The sequence below is a fragment of the Oryctolagus cuniculus genome, chromosome 6 (genome assembly GCF_051225735.1).
Source record: "Oryctolagus cuniculus isolate XC-2025 breed Fujian yellow rabbit chromosome 6, ASM5122573v1, whole genome shotgun sequence".
Classification (NCBI taxonomy): Eukaryota; Metazoa; Chordata; class Mammalia; order Lagomorpha; family Leporidae; genus Oryctolagus; species Oryctolagus cuniculus.
Window position 1 is genome coordinate 10,569,508 of NC_142872.1, and position 18,672 is coordinate 10,588,179.

The following is an 18,672-nucleotide window of genomic DNA, read 5'->3' on the forward strand; positions in this document are numbered from 1 at the left end:
GAGAGCAGAACTGCTTGCCTTGCTGGAGTTGTCTGGGCCCTTAGTTAACAAGTCCCCTTCGCTCAGCTTAAAACCGAAGGTGCCAGAGCCTGAGCAGAAGGCATGATGGGAGAAGCACAGAGAAGCCAGCGAGCCGGCGAGTGAGTGACCTGGTAGGCAGGGAGGGCAGGAGTTGGCCCTGAGGGACAGAGGTGACAGGAAGGAGAGAGGTCGGCAGTGCAGGGAAGTGGCAGGGTTCCGTTGGAAACAGCAGGTGTCGTCTATGAGCTGGAAATTCTACAAGTTTGTAGAGAAACTTACTCTCGCGTTGGAGGGTTTTCCTTGGCAGGTGGAGAGTTTCGCTGATGCAGGGATTTTTACGGTTGGGGATCGCGTGTGTGTTTGCAGTGGAAGAAGGCTCTGGAGTGTCAGGCTGCTGTCTGTGCTCCGGCCAGTGGAGGATGAACCGCCCTGCTGCCCCCGAGGGCCCAGAGAGGGAGGCAGACACGCGCTCCTCCTGGCGTCCCCAGGCTCGGCCTCTTGAGTTTGACACCTGCCTAGCACCTCCCTGGGCTGCCTTGTGCACCTTGTGCGTGGTGCGAGAGTCCATGGCATCAGAGGAAGTCCCCTGCTTTAGAGACAGAAAGGAGAAGGCAGTTGGTCTCGTTTTGCGCTTCTGAGAGCTGCGTTAAAGCAGAGGTGCCAGGCAGGGCAAGCCCTCCCTGGGGTGGGAGGTGAGTCCCCCACTCCCCGCCTGTGTCGGTGGACCCCGGGGGCCCACTCAAGCCCTGGTCTCCTCCCACTTCGTGGGCAAGTGAAGGGAGCCCCGTTGGGCCATGGATTTCAGGGAGGCCATGGGAAGCATTGGTGTGGGTGGGGCCCAGGCACTGAGGGATCCCGAGAGGAGGCTCGGCCAGGGTCTTGCGCACGCTCGGGGCGGGCAGAGGCGGAAGAGCAGAGGGCCGGGGTTCTGTGGTTGGTTCCAGACTGATGAGATGGACAAGTGAAGGTATCCTTTTCCTGCAAGCTCACATGCTTGGCTGCGATCATGTTGAATAGGCTGCTGCTGGGCATGTGGGCAGCTGGGCGGGAAACGTTTACACTGGGGTGTGCGTGCGCGAAGCCGGTGGGAGTGCTGAGTGCACAGCCTGTGCTGTGGCGCAAGGGCCGCGTGGCTGTGTCCCCACCCTGCCCCCTCCTGCACGCCCTGGGACAGGGGCTGCCCAGCCTCCTGCTCTGCTGCCGTATTAGGAAATGGGCCTGCCACCTGCCGCCCTTGGGTGTGGGGAGCACGAATGACCCCCTTCCATCCAGCTCCTGCTAATGAGCCTGGGAAAGCAGCAGAGGATGACCCAAGTGCTTCGGCCCCTGTACCTGCGGGGGAGACCTGGATGGAGGTCCAGGCCCCTGGCTTCAGCCTGGCCCAGCCCCAGCAGTTGAGTTGTGCTCCGGGCCTGCCAGTGACAGGAGCACTCCCCAGGGGCTGCAGAGCCGGGCTCGCCAAGAAAACTCTGAGCTCTGTGTTCTTGAGCACAGGTTGCCCTGATGGAGCCCGGGGTGAATTGCTCAGCCATGGCGCCCAGTCAGGGTGTTGGGCTGGAAGTCCCAGGTCCCTGCCCTCTCTTCCCCGCCCGAGAACACGGGGGACACATCTTCAGTGGGTGACCCTCACACTTGCTGGTCCTTGGATCTGCCCAGAGTGTGGTCGCTCTCAATGTGGGGAACCATGGCTGTGTTCCTGCTGACAGAGGCAGGCGCTGCTGGGCGTGGGGCTCTTCCGTGAGGTGTGGCCCAAGTGTTGAAGACGGGCACCTGATGGTCCCACAGCAGGACTGCGTAAAGAGATGCTCTGTCTAGATCCGAGCGTGCACAGCCTGGGTTTCCACCGACAGCAGGGGAATCAGGAGACAGAGTCCAGCCTGAGGCTTTGCTTTTCACGCCCTCCTTCCTGGAGAACTGGCTCTGAGGTCCAGAATGCCCTGCAGGGGTGGAGGTGCCCTTGACACCGAGGCCGTAGTGCCCGCAGCCTTCTCTGGCCTCCCTCGAGGGGTGTCAGGACCTTCCCGGTGCTGGCCGTCCTGGTCCTGGAGCTGATGAGCAGGCGTTTTACTTGGGACTGCAGGGTTCTTTCTCTGCACCTCCCCGACTCCTCCTGCTCCCTCCCCTGCCCTCACCCCGGGCAGTAGTGAACAGAGCAGTTCCTGGTAATGACCACGCTGGGCAGCCATCGCTTTGGCCACATTTTAGGGGCATTCGAGAAAGCCATTCCTCTGGATGTAGCATTTCTACTGAGTAACTAAACACTTGGCATTGCCAGTGCATCAAGATTTAGGAAGCCCTTGGCATGTAGAATCCTGTACTTCCAGGTAGAGATTGCTCTTGACGTCTTCCGTGACCCCTTTAGTCCCCAGTGGAATTTGCCGAATGTTCCCGGCTGGTCCCGATTGGCAGAGATAACACAGAGGAGCACAGAAGATTTCCACGGCCTTAGTGTCACTCTGCCATGAGTCAGGCCCGTGATCATATTCGAGGCTGGCGCCCTGTCTCCTTCTGCACCTCACCACGTTAGTGAGAGGCACTGGATTTGAATTCAGGTCAGTGACAAGGCTTGTCACAGCTTGTGTGCAGGCACAGGCTGGTTATTTGCTTCTCATGGTTCTCTCTTTATCTTGATAGCAGTTGTGTGGCATCAGTGACTTTATTCGCATTTTACACAGAGCAGAATTGCTTAGGACATGACATAACTTGCAGGGCCACAAACCCCAGAAGCAGCATCAATGGAATCTGGACCAAGCCCACCAGCCCCCGGAGAGCTCATCTGTTGTATCCACTTGGTAGCTTTTTTTTGCTGGGGGCCCTGCCGGCTCCCAGAGGGTAAAAATATAAGCAAGATGCTTCCATGTCGTGGGGCCAGCAGGCAGTGCAAGGGCTACTGCAGATGTAGCAGGAAGTGTCACCTGGGTTCAGGGAGGCACGCTGGGGGTTCGCAGAAGAGACTGATGCCATGCAGGCCTCAGTGGGGCCCCTTGGGGAGTGGGGACATGGGCCCCACAAGGTCCTCTCACCCAGGGGGGACGCAGGGGTTTGTGGGTAGCAGTGAGACACCCAGCTAGATCAGTAAGTGTCTAGAGAGACTATTTTTAATTCCTTCAAAAGAAAAAAAAAGATTTATGATTTATTTGTTTATTCAAAAGGCAGAGTTAGAAAGAGAGACATCTTCCATCTGCAGATGGCCCCTAACGGCCACGGCTGGGCCAGGCTGAGAGCAGGAGCCTAGAACGCCACCCAGGTCTCCCACATGGGTGGCAGGGGCCCAAGCACTTGGGCCATATTCCTGCGGCTGAAGCTGGATCAGAGTGGAGCAGCCGGAACTTGCGCCCCCAGGGGAAGCCCACATCGTAGGTGGCAGCTTAACCCACTGTGGCAGGATGCTGTACAGCCACACGCATGGACTTAACGTGTGCGCCATGTCCGTGCGTACCGGGTGCATACTGGATGTGCCGCTTGCTTTACTAAAGCCTTTTCTTCATGAAGCAAAAAGGCCGGCGATTTTCAGTAGCAGGGGCACTGGAAGCAGCCCCTCCTCCGGATAGATTCGTGTTTGAGCAGGCCAGGGAGGAACAAGGGGGACTGACTTTAAGACTTTTTTTCCAGGCATCTGTGCATGGGCCATGCCCCACCCTCACCTCCCCCCAACACACACCCTTCTGAAGAATCTAGTTCTTTTCCCTAGCATGTTGAAACGTGGGACTTCCTGCCGCTGCCTGGTTCTGTGGGCCTCTGGCAGGCAGGCCTGTGTTCGCGGGACGCAAGCGCAGGCAGCACCCGGCCCATCCCTGCATGAATGGTCACAACCCCCGATGCGTTCCACCGCAGGCGCCGCCTGTGCGTGGCCGGGGATTTTGGCCCAAGGACCTCACGGAGCAGGGCTGCAGAGGCCCTCCGCCCGCGCGGGGAGAGCATGCTGAAGCTGGGTGAGTGGGGCCGCTCCTTTGCTGGAAACTGAACCCGCGGAGGCTGCATGGGCAGTGTCTCGGCCGGTTGCAGGGCAGCGGGTGGCGGCTTGGCTTCCGCGTGGCTCTGGGCGTTGCCCCCGGGCCAGGCTGGGGAGAACCGGCCTCTGACGTTTGCAGGTGGAGAGTTGCATTTGTGAACTAGCAGAGAATTGCAGCGTTTCGGAAACACTTCTGTGAGCCCATGTTTCTCCCAGGGCGTCTTCCACGCTCTGGCTCCCAGATGTCGGGTCGCAGGGGCCACACCTGGGCACCTGTGAACCCCCGCGGGTCACGGGATTTTCAGAATTTCGCTCTGGCAGGTTAACAACCCAAGAGCAAGTTGACCTGATGTTCCAGGGAACTGCAGGAATGGGGGGGGGGGGGGGACAAGAGAATGACATTTAAAAGATAATTTTGCTGCAAAAGAAGTTGGAAGTCAATGAATAATTTTTTTTATAATGCACATTTTCCATGTACTTTCTGAAGGCATCTGTATAAAGCTTTTTTTCTGCTTAGAATAACGTCTTGGGTATGTTTTTAGCTATAGTTATGCTGTCTTTAATACTTGTATTAGCTGTATTTAATCAAGGTCGAAACAGAGATAAGGTTTGAAACACCCCGTAAAGTTTTGTTGGTGTTTACATACTTTTTTTTTCAAACCCATGCATGATATCTAAGATTTTTTTTTTTCTGCTCAATTCTCTCACCGGAGCTGAAGTCGAGTACTAAGAGAACACTGGAAATTGAAGACACGGGTGGGCGTTGGTTGCTCTAACAGCCAGAACTGGTTGTGTGCAGTCCGGATTCTTGTCTGGGATGGAATGCGGTCCCCGACATTTCTGTCTACGCCGCAGGGTTCTCAGAGCTGTGCCCGCGGGTCCCTGTCGGTTCACCCGTGTGCGCCTTGGTCACGGCGCAGGTGTGGTGGGGGTCCCAGCCGGCGTGGGAGCGGAGTGTGTGGCACTGGGGCGGGAAGAGGTGGACATCAGCCTGACGAGGCTGCCGTGAGGAAGGCACTGGCATGCCTGCATGCGCGGACTGTCCATAAAAGGCAGGAAATAGCCAGGCCGGAAATGCGGAGGAGGCGAGGGGGTGAGAGCCATGCGGATCCCGGAGGCAGCTTCCTACCCAGGGTCTGTGGCCGTGCCCAGAGGCCGCGTGTCTCTGCGTGGTTCCCGCCCAACCCTGCTGCTGGCACAGAGCCCTCTGAGCGTGGACTCTGCTGTCCACAGACCTCAGCCGAAGACGCCCTGCAGTCCACACTCCTGCCAGTCAGTGCGGGTGTCCACCCAGCGAACGCCCGGTGAGTGCCAGGTGCTGGTTGGCTGGTAGTCTACCCGAGGGAGACAGCTGGCTGCACCGTAAACAAGATGCTCTGGAGTTGGCCCCGCGAAAGCTGGAGGAGACAGGGACTAGTGAGTGGGTGTGCGTGGGTGCACATGGTTAGAGGCATCGCACATGGCGGTGAATCCTCGCCGAGGCTGGGAGACTGCACCCACCTGAGAGGCGCGTGGAAGACAGACCTGGAGCACTGCAGGCAGGGGGGAGCCAGGCACAGCCCACCAGGTGTGACCAACCTGGGGCGCCCCAGCGATAGCTGGGAGAGTGATGGGAAGGGCAGGAAGAGCGAGAGAGAGGAGCAGAGGGGCCAGGTGAGGTGAGGCCTCGTGGGCAGTGGTCATGAGCTTGACTTGGCCCTGGGCATGGGAGAGGAGCAGCCATCTTTCTAGGGAAAGTGTTCACTTCACAGGTGAAACTCAGGCGGAAGAGATTGAGTCAGGTGTCCGTGGTCACATGCCCGGCAGTAACAAAGCTGCAGACGTCCAGGGGCAGTGGTGCAGCATGGTTCCTCTTGGCCGCTCCCCAGTTGTCCCCAGGTACACACTGTGGAGGCCGCATGGGCACCCGAGCACCACAGGGAACCAGACCTCTTCCCCAATGGCATTCTCTGCCAGACACTGCCTCCTTTGTTTTGGGTGGGGATAAATCCCTTGGGTTTTCCCAGTGGTGCTCTGCTAAACGCAAGAGCGTACAGTCATCTAAAACTTTGCTGTGTTCAGTTACAAGTTGCTTGGTTGTAGTTAACACAAGATGAGGTTTCCAGGGTCCACAGTGTGTGACCCCGGTTCCCCGTACCACACCTTTGTGGTGAAGGTAAGATTGAGTGTTAATTACAGTTTGAAACGAATTTGCGAACAGAACTGCCCACTGAGCATTCATGGCCATCCCGTCCAGTGTAACGGGCTGGCTTTGGCCTGGGGCTCTGAGTCTTGCTGTACTTTGAAGCTGCTCAAGTCTTTTTGGTTGGTCGTGGTTTATCTTTTTTCTCCCATCTCCTTCAGATCTCAGGACTGCTTTCCTCTGGCCAAGGCCACATCCTCTGCTGTTGCCTTCTGCAGAGGCCAAAGCAGTGCTGAGGAAGGAGGAAAATGACTTTGAGTGTCATGTGCAACCCCTTGATAGCCGTCGAAGGCCCCTGTGAGTGGACAGAGCGACGTGAAGTATCTGCCTCTGCAGAGCAAACTCGTCCCAACCTCTCTTGCCTCTTCTCCTCCCTTCCTCTGAAAGCCAGAGAACGTGAGATGTGTCTCGTGTTGACATTTGTTTGAAAAGCGCCAGCGTGATTTCCTGTGTTTAGTTCTGTGTGTTGTCTCTGAATGAGCTCTGAAGTCCCCAGTGTGAGCATTAGGTGGGCACTGGCCTGCGTCCTGTGGATTCAGTTCTCTGAACCTTCCCTGAAGGTCTTTGCCACCCTGGAGGCTGCGGGTGCCGAGCTGTGGTCTTCGGTTTGTATTTTTAGGGGAGTGGTGCAGCTGGGACGTTCTCTGAGCTAGATGTGGTAGGAACCTAGATTGAGTGCTGGCTGGAGGAAATGGTGTTATAATTAGGGCCAGTGGACCCTAATTAGGGACCCCAGACTCATGCAGAAATGGGGGCGTTGACGGGGGCTGCGGTGAGCAGCGGGCATTGCTGCTCACCGTCCGAGCAGGACCATGACAAGCGTTTGCTGCGTGAGTGAGACGGAGAATGAGAGTGCTTGGCTACAGGCGCCACAGAGGGATCCCAGGGCAAACTCCAGCTGAGTTCCCCAGTGCCAGAGCGCCATTCTGTTGGGACGCAGCTGGATTCCAGCAGTAATTAGTACCATGTCCCTCGCGGAAGGCTGCCCGCGTGGGTCCTGAGCTCATTCAAGGCATTACTGCGGGCTGACCCCAGCAGGCCAGGCCTCCCGTTGTTGATCTGCCCCGCATCCTGCGACTGTCATAGCCGCGTTGCTACCCTTCCCCGCATGTACACCTGAGCTGCTGGACGCCGAGAGGAAATCCCGGGTGGACCTGACCAGGCTCCTGGCTCTGTACTCCTAGGGAGAACCTGGGGCTTTTGCACACATAATAACAGGTGCCAGTGCCTTGGCCCGGCCTGCCCTTTCTGTTCCCTGGGAGACAGGCAGCCGCCCTGGTATGACAGGGGCATTCCCACCCGCTCCAAGTGCAGGAGCTAGGTCAGGGAGCCCGACCCCACTTGCAGGCTCTGCAGGCCATGCATACCACGGAGGTTTCTCAGCTGCCCTCTGTCCCGGCCTTGGGCCTCTGCCATCAGACAAGCTGGAGTTGGCCCTCCTGGGGAGGGGGCTCCCAGGCTGCTCACTGGCCTTTGTGAGACCGTGGGCGGGAGACGGGGTGGGAGGGCCGGTCTATCAGGCACGCCTGGCCTCTTCAGGTGCCACCCAGGAGTGTCCATCAGCTCTGGCTCTTACTGTCTGGGAGAAACCCCAGAGCAGCCTGGTTCCTACCAGGAGACTTTGGTTTGGCCCAGGTGACTAGAGCAGTTCTCATTCCTGTTCAGGTGCTCACAGGGCAGAGCCTTTGAATGTGTCCCAAGATCTTGATTTTGTTCACTCCCCAAATGCTTTTTTTTTTTTGACAGGCAGAGTAGACAGTGAGAGAGAGAGAGGCAGAGAGAAAGGTCTTCCTTTACCGTTGGTTCACCCCCTCCAATGGCCGCTGCGGCTAGTGCACTGCAGCTGACGCACTGCGCTGATCCGAAGCCAGGAGCCAGGTGCTTCTCCTGGTCTCCCATGCGGGTGCAGGGCCCAAGCACTTGGGCCATCCTCCACTGCCTTCCTGGGCCACAGTAGAGAGCTGGCCTGGAAGAGGAGCAACCAGGACAGAACCAGCGCCCCGACCAGGACTAGAACACGGTGTGCCAGCGCCGCAGGCAGAGGATTAGCCTAGTGAGCCGCGGCGCCGGCCATCCCCAAATGCTCTTAGCAGCTGGGGCTGGGCCAGGCCAGAGTCAGGGGCCTGAACTGAATGTGGGTCTTTCACAGGCCTGGATTACTTGAGCCATTGGCTGCCACCTTCCAGAGTGTGCATTAGAAGGGAGCTGGAATCAGGAGCAGAGCTGGTACCTTGATAGGGAAAGTGGGCATCCTAAGGGCTGTCTTAACCGCTGTGCCAGACGCTCAGCCCAGCTTTCTGAAGGCTGGGTTCTGTGCAGGGTGTGGCAGGAAGGGTCATGCGGCACTGAGTCGGGGGGAGTAGGGGTGAGGACCGAAGTCTCTGTGGGGACGTATGGACCGACAGGCAGTGGCACAGTTTCAGTAGTGCCCGAGTGAAGCAGGCACCAGGGGGCTGGACTGGCTGAGCACCGGGTGCGCGTTGCCGCCAAGGTGAGAAGTGTCAGATGCCAGAGAGAGTGTGTGTGACCGCACCCTGCTGAACAGGGCCATGTTTTCACAGTGTTCACTTCTGGCTGAGTTCTGGGACATAAATGTCAGAGAGCCCAGGAATAGGGCCCAGGAGGCGCAGAGGAACCAGTACAGGGCGAGCCAGGAAGCAGAGCGAGGACTTAGCCATGAGCTGGACTGCTCCAGCCTCTGGCCAGAACCGCCCTCCGAGCACATGCTCCCAGTGACCCCCGCCCCCAGGCCCGGCCTCTCAGATGCCAGCCGTCTTCGTATCAAGTCTCCTCCCTCAGTCAGTCCGCCATTAACATTAAAACATCAGAGTTCAGACAGCTGCGCGAGTTCTGGGGTGACAAATCCTACTCAGCCCATTACAGTGCTGCATTGAACAGTCACGGGGCCCGTGGCAAACTGCAGAGAGAATGGGTCCCGCTGAAAGGTGACCGGTGTCCAGATGAGAACCAAAAGTTGCCTGAACGAGACCTGTCTTCCCCCTCCCCCATACCAGGTGCTGGACACTGCTCTCAGGCTGTCCATTTGGAATTCTTGGCTGTGTTTGCTTGGGGTCGGAGGGTCCGGGTCTCCTCATTGGGAACCTTTCACAGTTTCAGTTTTCGGAAGGAATATCCTCCTGGAAGCCACTGTTTGGTGTGTGGCCTTTGGAAGCTGAGTCAGTTTAGAGAAGAAGAGATGGACATCTCAGTCAGAGCAGTGCTGAGTATTTACATCATTGAGGAATTTGCATCCCTGAAACCCACAAGCCTGCCTCCTTGCTGACTGATTCCCGGGTCTGCTGGATCTCTGTGGGCTTGGGCTTCGTGGCCAGCGTAGAACCCAGAGTGGGGCCGGCGCCGCGGCTCACTAGGCTAATTCTCCACCTGCAGCGCCGGCACACCGGGTTCTAGTCCTGGTTGGGGCGCCGGATTCTGTCCCGGTTGCCCCTCTTCCAGGCCAGCTCTCTGCTGTGGCCCGGGAAGGCAGTGGAGGATGGCCCAGGTGCTTGGGCCCTGCACCCCATGGGAGACCAGGAGAAGCACCTGGCTCCTGGCTTTGGATCGGTGCAGTGAGCCGGCCATAGCGGCCATTTGTGGGGTTAACCAATGGAAGGAAGACCTTTCTGTCTCTCTCTCTCTCTCTCTCTCTCTCTCTCACTGTCTAACTCTGCCTGTAAAAAAACAAAAACAAAAACAAACCCAGAGTGGGTCGAGCTCATGTCCCCAGCCCTTCCCACACTCTTGATTTTGCACTTCGGCTTCCTCCCGAGAAAGCAGTGACTTCTTTGCCCCTTAGATGCTGGTCACCCACGGGCCTTTCCTGCAGGGGACTCTTGAGTTTTTGAAGGACTTAATGGCACAGCAGGAGGTAGGGCAGGGTGTCACTCCATGCTGACCCTCGAATCGGAGTGTTTCCTGCCCTGCTGAGCCGACAGCTCAGGGTTTGGGAGACCTGCAGGCGTCTGCGCCTGTTGTAACAGCTTGTGCTCCTGCTGCAGGTCCAACCCATCGGTTCGGCACTCGCCGAGGGGCATCGAGCAGAATTTGAGTTTATCCTTTTTTATTTGCATGATTCAAACTTTTGTCAGAGTCCACACAAATTCTTGCAAACTGTGTTTTTCTAAGAGATGGGGGAGGCACCCGGCTTCCTTGTGTCTGGTGTTAGCAGAGTCGTGGGAGCTTTATAAGATTCCTCTGGCAAAGCCCCCATTAATGCCATGGGGACTCACTCAACTTAGTCCTCTCACGGAAGGTCCTCTATGGAATGGACCCCGATGCCTTCTCTACTTTTTTTTTGACAGGCAGAATTAGACAGTGAGAGAGAGAAAGAGAGAGAAAGGTCTGCCTTCGGTTGGTTCACCCCATAATGGCCGCTACGGCTGGCTCAATGCATCGATCCAAAACCAGGAGCCAGGTGCTTCTCCTGGTCTCCCATGGGGTGCAGGGCCCAAGCACTTGGGCCATCCTCCACTGCCTTCCCAGGCCTCAGAAGACAGCTTGCCTGGAAGAGGAGCAACCGGGACAGAATCCGGAGCCTCGACTGGGACTAGAACCCAGGGTGCTGGCGCCGCAGGCAGAGGATTAGCCTAGTGAGCCACGGCGCTGGCCACCTTCTCTACTTCTGAACACAAGCTGCTTCTGCCATTCCTTGCCATTGGCTTCTCTCTCCAGCCATGCTCCCAAGGCCTCTTTCTCGAAGGATCAGCAGTGGCCACCTGGCCGTCACGTCCATTGGCCTTCTCTTTGGCTTCGTCTCCACCCCACTCTCCCGTGGTGGACCTTCCTTGTGTAGGGATTCCGCGGGGCCCGCCTTCCAGCTCACGCCCCGTTTGCTAGCCACACTTGCTTGCCGACTCTGCTCCTGTGGGCCTGCCTCTCATGCTATCTGCTGCCACACTTACAGCACTGTGCGTTAGTGAGCGTGTTTGAAGTGCTCTTCCAGGGCAGACACCATGGCCGTCATAGCCACCCCAGTTGCCTGTATGTGGTAGGTGTGCAGTAAACATTTGCTGAATGAAGCAACGTATACCTGGGGACAGCATCAGCACAGGAGCACCACAGCTTCCACCAGGCAGGTAAATGCCCTCTGGTGTCCTCCACGATCGTGAGTTCCCCACAGGGCCCTTGGGTCTCCAGTTGGAAGCTGCAGAGGGAGTGGTTGATGTCCACAAGAAGTGACATCAGTCCCAGGTGGTGACTCTGCACCGGTTGTGTTGAACGCATACCAGGAGCTGCCTGTTGGCAGAGCCATAGAATGGGAGGGCTTTAGGGACTCTGACCTCCACCAGAACAAGACTCATTGTTCAGGAGCTTGGGCGAGTGGGCAGGAATGAACAGATTGGCATTATGGAAGAAGAACTTGGGTGGTGGCGTCTGTAGAACAACATAGGAAAGTTAGAGGAACTAGTCCAGGATGGTGTGTGTACAGAACCGTGTAGACGGCACCGTACTTCCGGGCCATCTAGGGAATTTCCAAGGAAATTGCCGCTGTACACGTGTGCAGCTCAGTTTATGGATTCTGGAACTCACGGCTCTGCCTCACCTCCGGACGTGTGACTCGGCTGTCTGAAGGGAGTTACACCTGCTCTGTAATTTTGAGTACTGGGGATGGGCTTCCTAGAGCGTTTGAAAAGCGGGTGACATCCTGGTCACTGTACTTTCTTGTCTCTTAAATGTAGGTAGGAAAGATTGGGCCTACAGACAGTGGAAAAGCGCAGCTTCACCAGGCGGACCTGGTGGAGCCCTGGGTATCCAGGAATCACTCATGGGGTTGGGCGGGGCTCATGCTAACACCACAGGGGTGCCAGGCGCAGACCCCAGACTCCCACGCATGACGCGCAGCTCCTGCCTCCCCCTCGGCCACAGCGGCTGCTCCCCGGGGCTTCCCTTCAGCCACGATTGTCCGCCTCCCTCTTCCCCAGGTTGGCCAGGCTCAGAGGCTCCACGTCGGCTGCCCCCTGACCTTCCTTCCTGCTCTCCACCCCTCTCATCCGGGGCATGAAGTATAAGCCTCTGTCGCAGTTGGAGACTCCCTCTTGTAGAGGAGAGCTAGCAGGGGCTGAGGGCAGACGACCCCACCCTAGTGTCAGCGCACACACGGCCCTGGCTTGGTGGCCCAGGCAGCCACGGAGGCTCTCTCAGGATCTGCAACCTCCTCTGAAACAAGCGGTTCCTGCCCTGCTAGGTTGCTGCAAGGACTAGGGACAGTGTGCGCAGGAGACCTCCAGGAGCTAGAGAGCGCCACCTTGTGTTGAGAGAGTGAGAGTGGTTAGGTGCCTGGAATGTGCCTGGCACATAGTGGGTGCTTGAAAATTTATACTCATTGCTGATGAGGTTAAGACACAGTTTAGGGGTCAGTGCCATGGCACAGTAGGTTAATCCTCTGCCTGTGGATCTGGCATCCCTTAAGGGCGCCGGTTCTAGTCCCAGCTGCTCTTCTTCCAATCCAGCTCTCTGCTGTGGCCTGGGAAAGCAGTAGAAGATGGCCCAAGGACTTGGGCCCATGTGGGAGATGGGGAAGATGCACCTGGCTCCTGGCTTCGGATTGGTGCAGCTCCAGCCGTTGCGGCCATCTGGGGAGTGAACCAACAGAAGGAAGACCTTTCTGTCTCTCCCTCTCACTGTCTGTAACTCTACCTCTCAAATAAATAAATAAAATCTTTTTTTTTTTAAAAAAAAAAAGACAGTTTAACAAAAGTACATAGATCACTGGGCTCTAAATGGCTTTACTGGTTCCGCATTTGAGGCTGTAGCCAAGTGGGATACTTTTTCCTTCCTTCCCCTGGTCTAGATAATGAGATATTTGAGACAGCTAAGGTGCTGCTTTTTACTCTCACAGATTAATTTCATTCATAAAAAAAGATGACAAAATCAATTACACACTGTGCAGGCATGGTGCCAAATTGGCTTTAGAAAACCCGACGTGTTGTCAATGCAAACATCTCTGGAGGGAAGCTCACCTAATGGGATGTTTATCGCCCGAGGGGAAGCCAGGCCTGGAGAAGAGAGGTGGCAGGATTTCCCATCTGGGGTTTATTAGTTTATGTATTCAGGTGGTCCAGGACCGGACATTAGCTCTCGGCTTAATGAAGGAAACAGTCTGAGGATGGCTGCTCTTTTAACCTGGGCAGCTGCTGGCCCTGGGAATCCCATCAGCTGAGCTAGCGTTTTGTTCAGTGTGTCTGATTCATGGCCTCTGGGGCAGTTAGGAGGGTGTGATGGGGGCTGAGGGGAAAGCGTGGTCCGTTGGTGCAAGCCTGGGTCCCCGTGGACGTCTGCCTGTGCACAGTGCTGTGTTTCTGAGGATGGTGAAGGAAGGGTGCTCTGTGTGCCTGCTGTAAGACAGAAGGCTTGTGCTGTCAGGGTTATTATTATTATTATTATTATTTTTCTTTTTGGCTCCTTTTCTGAGCATCTTTGGATAGATCAGGATCCCTGATAGATGTAGGGAAGGCTGCAGAGGAGGGTCTTCGGTTCAGGCTGCACTACCGGTGTGCTCCCCTTGCTTGCTTTGTCCGCGGAGTGCAGGTAATATTGGGTGTGATTCCTTGCAGTCTGCCTTTTGGGTCAGGGGAAACTGGGCTTTTTTTTCCGTGTTGTCGTACTCTGTGTTCCCACGTGGGTAGGTGATGCACTGTGTTTGTTGTGCCGTGCCCTCGGCGCGTGGTGCCTTCTGAAAGCAGGAGACGGGAGGCATCATCTTGTGTCTTCAGTGGCACGGCTTAGATCTGTGTCAGAGGCAGCTGGCTTCGAGATCCCGCGTGCCAAGTACAGTAGGGAAACCTGCTCCTGCAAAGGCCGCTTGGGCGGTTACCACGTCATTCGCAGACCGTACACCAGCCTAACGATCAGCCTGCTCTAGGTTCAGTGCATGCTGAGTCTCACCTGCGGTTGCCTTGGCAGGGCCAGCCCCACGGGCCAGACGTTCCCCACCCCTGCTGTAGAAGCACAGGTTCCCCGTCGGCTTCACAGAACTTTCTGGAGGGGCTGGGCTGAGTGGGGCTGTGGAGAGGTGAGAAGACTGCGCCCTGAGAACAGCCAGGCCGGCAGCCGCCGCGCCCACGCTGCCTCTGCACAGGCTGTTGTGATTCACGGCTAGGTTTTTTTAAGTACTTTCCCGTTCATGCGAACAAGTGTCAGAAGTTTCTGAATGACTGCCTGCTCTTCAGAGCACTCCTGTCTGTGTGTGAGGGGATGATGGAGGCGCACGCATTCAGGATCTCGCATCCAGAGCGTCTTGCGTGCCGCCTTGCGCTGCCATCACCTTCAGCCGACCTCCCAGGATAGCACCCCAGCCTCAGCCTTCTCATCTGTGCCCCTCCATGAGGACAGGGACCCCAAAGCATTGCTGGCCTTGGCAGGTGTTTGAACTTCCAACCTGTGGTCTTCGGTAAGGGATCCAGCTTCACATCTATCAGGTGATGCAGGAATGGAAGAGAAAGCCCTACAGGAAAAAACATTTTTGATTGTGGGGCTTAGCAGGATTAGAAATAAGGAGAGAAATTGGAATCGCATAGGGTTACTGTAAGGTCCTAGACACCACTGCCTAGCTCAGAAAAAAATTAATGTTACAAGAAACTTGGGATGCTGTGTCAGGGCTGGTGTGGGGATGAGGGTCTCCAGGTGCCTTTGGGGGTAAAGACCCCAGCTAGGGCGACCCTAGGAGACCTCCGAGCAGACAGACCTGATGGCAGCAGTGAGTTCACAGGCTGCAGCAGGGGCTCCAGACCTTGACTCAGAGCTGCCTTAGTGTCTCAGTAATTTTTTTTTTTTTGCTATAATTTTTAAGACCAAAGAAGTACCTAACATTCCCATTTGTTAAGTGCTCAGGTTCAGACAGCTTCATCACTGTTAATACGCCTAAATTGAAAGATAAGAACAATGTTTTTATTTTGTTCTTTATTTACTAATAGAACATGGGCACCTGTTGGGTTTTCCATTTATCCATCAGTCAGGGTCCAGTCAAGGCCAAGCCACAGAATAATTTGGGCAAAATTTTAAAATAAATATTAACTAGGAAAAGAGTATTCTTCCTCAAAATATTAAAAATAGAATGACTATTCCACTTCTGAGTGTCTACCCAAAATCATGGAGAAAGGGTCTCGGAGAGAAAACTTGTACACTTGTGTTCATGGCAGCATTGACCATGACAGCCAAAAGTTGGAGGCAGCCAAGTATCCGCCTGTGGGCACATGGAAGTCAAAATGTGACACACGCGTGCAGTGGAATAGCATTTAGCCTTGGGAAGGAAGGGAATTCTGACACGTGCTGTGCTGTGCTTGCTCCTTGCTGAGTGACAGCCGCAGTTAAGAAGTCCAGAGAGACAGAAAGCAGCTCATTCTGCGGTTTTTGCAGGATGAAAACAAATTCTGGAGATGGAATGGTGAAGGCTGCACAACAATATGAATGTCCTTAGTGCCACACTGAAAAATGACGGAGAAGCAGAGTTTATGCTGTGTGTGTTTGTGAAGCATATGAAGGAACTGCAAAAAAAAGTCCTAGGAAGATGCAATTAATAGAGACGCTTATTTTGATGCAAAAGGTTTTGAAATCTGCGTACTTTTTTCACAATATATATTTTCTCTGAACTTTTTGAAGAACCGTGATATTTTACAACTTCAAAACAATAATAGAAATCCAAACCACTAAAGACAGAAGAAGTAGTAACCATGATGGGAACTGGCTAAAAGGAAGTAGAGAGCCCTGGGAGTAGGGGCAGAGCAGCCCGGGGGAGCAGGCCCCCGCGCCTGGGCTGAGACAGCACGCCCAAGCCCAAGCTGCCCTCCGGCCTGGCTGGCTTTCTAGGGGACCAGGCTGGCTTGTCTTCAGATGTAAAAACACGCATAGCTCAACATAGCTAGAGGAGAGGGTTTTCAATGTTCTCATCACAAAGAAATGGTACATGTTTGACGTGGGGGCCCCCTAACGGGTTAAGCAATACAGAAGTATATACACAGACTGAGGCATCGCATTGTACCCCCATCGAGATGTGCTGTTGTTATCAGTTAAAAAAACTGCGCACTTTCAGACGAACATGTTCACCCTCGTGTGCAGTGCCCGCAGCGGGAGGGGCCGTGCAGAGACCAGAGGGAGGCAGGGACGGTGAGTTTCCAGCTCCGTCTCACATTTACTCTGCTCGCACAGGGATGAGCTGGGTGGGGGCTGGTGTGTGGTTTAGGTTGTTATTCCTCTTGCTTTGTGTCCACTTGGGGCTGATTGCACATGGCTGAAATTGAGAGTCCAGGGCACGTGGTAAGACTTTGCCAAGTAGCTAAGAATCTGTTGAAAGAGACCACAGATGGAGAAAATGCATGTTTTTAGTTTTCTTTTGCTGCTACTCAGACATTTATGGTCTTGCGCTCCTCTTTGTTCCCAGGTAGGCAGGCACACTGTTCCAGCGAGCAGTCTCTCTGCAAAGGCAATCGTTTGGTGATGCCTACAACCCCGTGAGTCGTAACTGGCACACCTTTCCATAGCCCTTCTTTAAGGAGAGGCTGAGTAACTCAAGTTTTGTAACCTGACCTATTCAAGTGGAAAAACCTCTGACCCATGTCTGCAAAAATAGCCTCCCCTTTCCCTAAGCCCTGTTTGGACAAGTTCTGCTTCGGTTTGCGTTTTCACCACCTGCTGAGTTGGTCTGGTGAGTGTCAGCCGCTGCCTCTCTCACCTGCAAGCCAGTGCCAGCCTTCTCTCTCTCTTAAGGGTGACCAGCTGGCATACTGTGCACTTCTTAGATTCAGCCCATGTCCAAAACGCAATCTGAAAATCAAGTTACTCCAGCTGGAAGTAGGGTAGACTGTCACACAGATCCCAGGTGGAGAATTTGTGCTCCGGTTCCACACCTGGAGCACGACTTTGGTTTTCTTGGTGGATTTCACATTTTGTTCAGGAACCTACATCGAGCTCCTGCCTGCTCACATGCATCCAGGTAGGGCCCATTACTCAACCTGTCCTGGCTTTGTTTTCCACCTGTACTGCAGAGAGAAGAGCTCATCCATTCTGAGTGCTTCCGGGTCACCAGGAGCTGATGAAAGTCATGCGTATCTCTCTACCAGCAGCCCACCAGTATGTGAGGGGGACCTCCACGAAGCTTTGGAGAAGGAAGATCAGTTAAAAACCTGTGGTTATCTTTTTTTTTTTTTTTTAATTTGACAGATAGAGTTAGACAGTGAGAGAGAGAAAGACAGAGAGAAAGGTCTTCCTTCCGTTGGTTCGCCCCCCAAATGGCCACTACAGCCGGAACTATGCCGATCCAAAGCCAGGAGCCAGGTGCTTCCTCCTGGTCTCCCATGCGGGTGCAGGGGCCCAAGCACTTGGGCCATCCTCCACTGCCCTCCTGGGCCATAGCAGAGAGCTGGCCTGGAAGAGGAGCAGCCGGGACTAGAACCCAGTGTCCATATGGGATGCCGGCACTGCAAGCGGAGGATTAACCAAGTGAGCCACAGCGCCGGCCCCCTGTGGTTATCTTGCCACACAACCGTTTCCATGCTCTGGGGAGTACAGGCGGTGGTTACCAGGGAAATGGTTGGGCTGTACCGCCTTAGCCTTGAATTTCAGTTTGCTGAAATTTCCAGTGGTCTTAGACAGGAAGTGTGGCGTCTCTGCTCATGGAGGCCTGCAGGGGCAAAGGGGTGAGTGTGTGCCGTGGGCCACGGGTGCAGGAGGTGGCGACTGCACACCCTGGGGAGAAGGCTCCACCCAGTGACCGCCGAGGCTGCTTCAGGTGTGAGTTTCTGTGGCTGTGGCTGCCCGTCACTGTTGGGAAGCAGATCCAGGGCTGTGCTGGTCGGATGTGACCTTGTGCCATCCTGGTTCCGTGTCAGTGCCACCCTTCTTCCTCCTCGGTCCCCTTCTGGTTGGCCCCATCAGCCTGAACCCAGTAAGGATGATCAGCCCTTACACATCCACTGAACCACACTGCCCATTGTGAATGGGCATTTATAGGGGCAGGATTGGGGGCTTCCAGGCACCCAGAAACAACCTCAAAAGCAGTTAGTCACAGAGACGTTGGGAAAGCGATGCGGGGCTGCTCACGTGCACCGCTCATCTCGCCGCTGTCCCTCCCCTGGTCACAGGTCAGTGGCATCACCTCTCTTACAGATGTGCACACAGACGTGCAGAAAGGTTGAGGCACTTGCCCATTTTTAGAAGAAAACTGGGGGAAGAACGAGTAGAGAAGAATCCTGCCGGTGTCGGCACTGGCTGTGCTCATGGGGGTGTCCGTGAGTGATGGGCCCAGGGCTACCCAGGCCAGGCTGCTGTTTTCCACCCTGTTCCTTGAGGCCAAGTTAGAGTCCTTAGTGAACGCTTATTTAAAGCATCAGCTGAAAAAGATGTGTAGGGTCACGTAGCTGGACAAACAGAAACGGTTGAGTTTACGGCTCATGTAAAGCCCTGAGTATCAGGCATGGAATGAGTGGAGTTGGAGGCGGTGGTCTAAGCTCCTGAGCAGTGTGTGCTGGAACCATGGGCAGCCCTAAACGTGCTGGGACCCTCCCAATCGAGCAATCTTTGAGGC

At 55.3% G+C, this 18,672-nt stretch overlaps 1 protein-coding gene across 5 annotated transcripts in view; it reads left to right on the forward strand.

Annotated features, from left to right (window-relative positions):
* The window catches only part of TNFAIP8 (TNF alpha induced protein 8), a 116,044-nt gene that overhangs the window by 48,847 nt on the left and 48,525 nt on the right, over window positions 1-18,672 (forward strand). Inside the window, exon 1 of one of the 5 annotated variants that reach the window (XM_008254927.5) lies at window positions 3,412-3,953. The exons of 3 other annotated variants lie outside the window; for them this stretch is intronic. In XM_008254927.5, coding sequence (XP_008253149.1) covers window positions 3,824-3,953 — 130 coding nt within the window. In that variant the 5' untranslated portion in view covers window positions 3,412-3,823. Of the gene's footprint in view, window positions 1-3,411; window positions 3,954-5,057; window positions 5,278-18,672 lie in introns of those variants that run through there. One more of the 5 variants, XM_008254933.5, reaches the window with a different exon arrangement.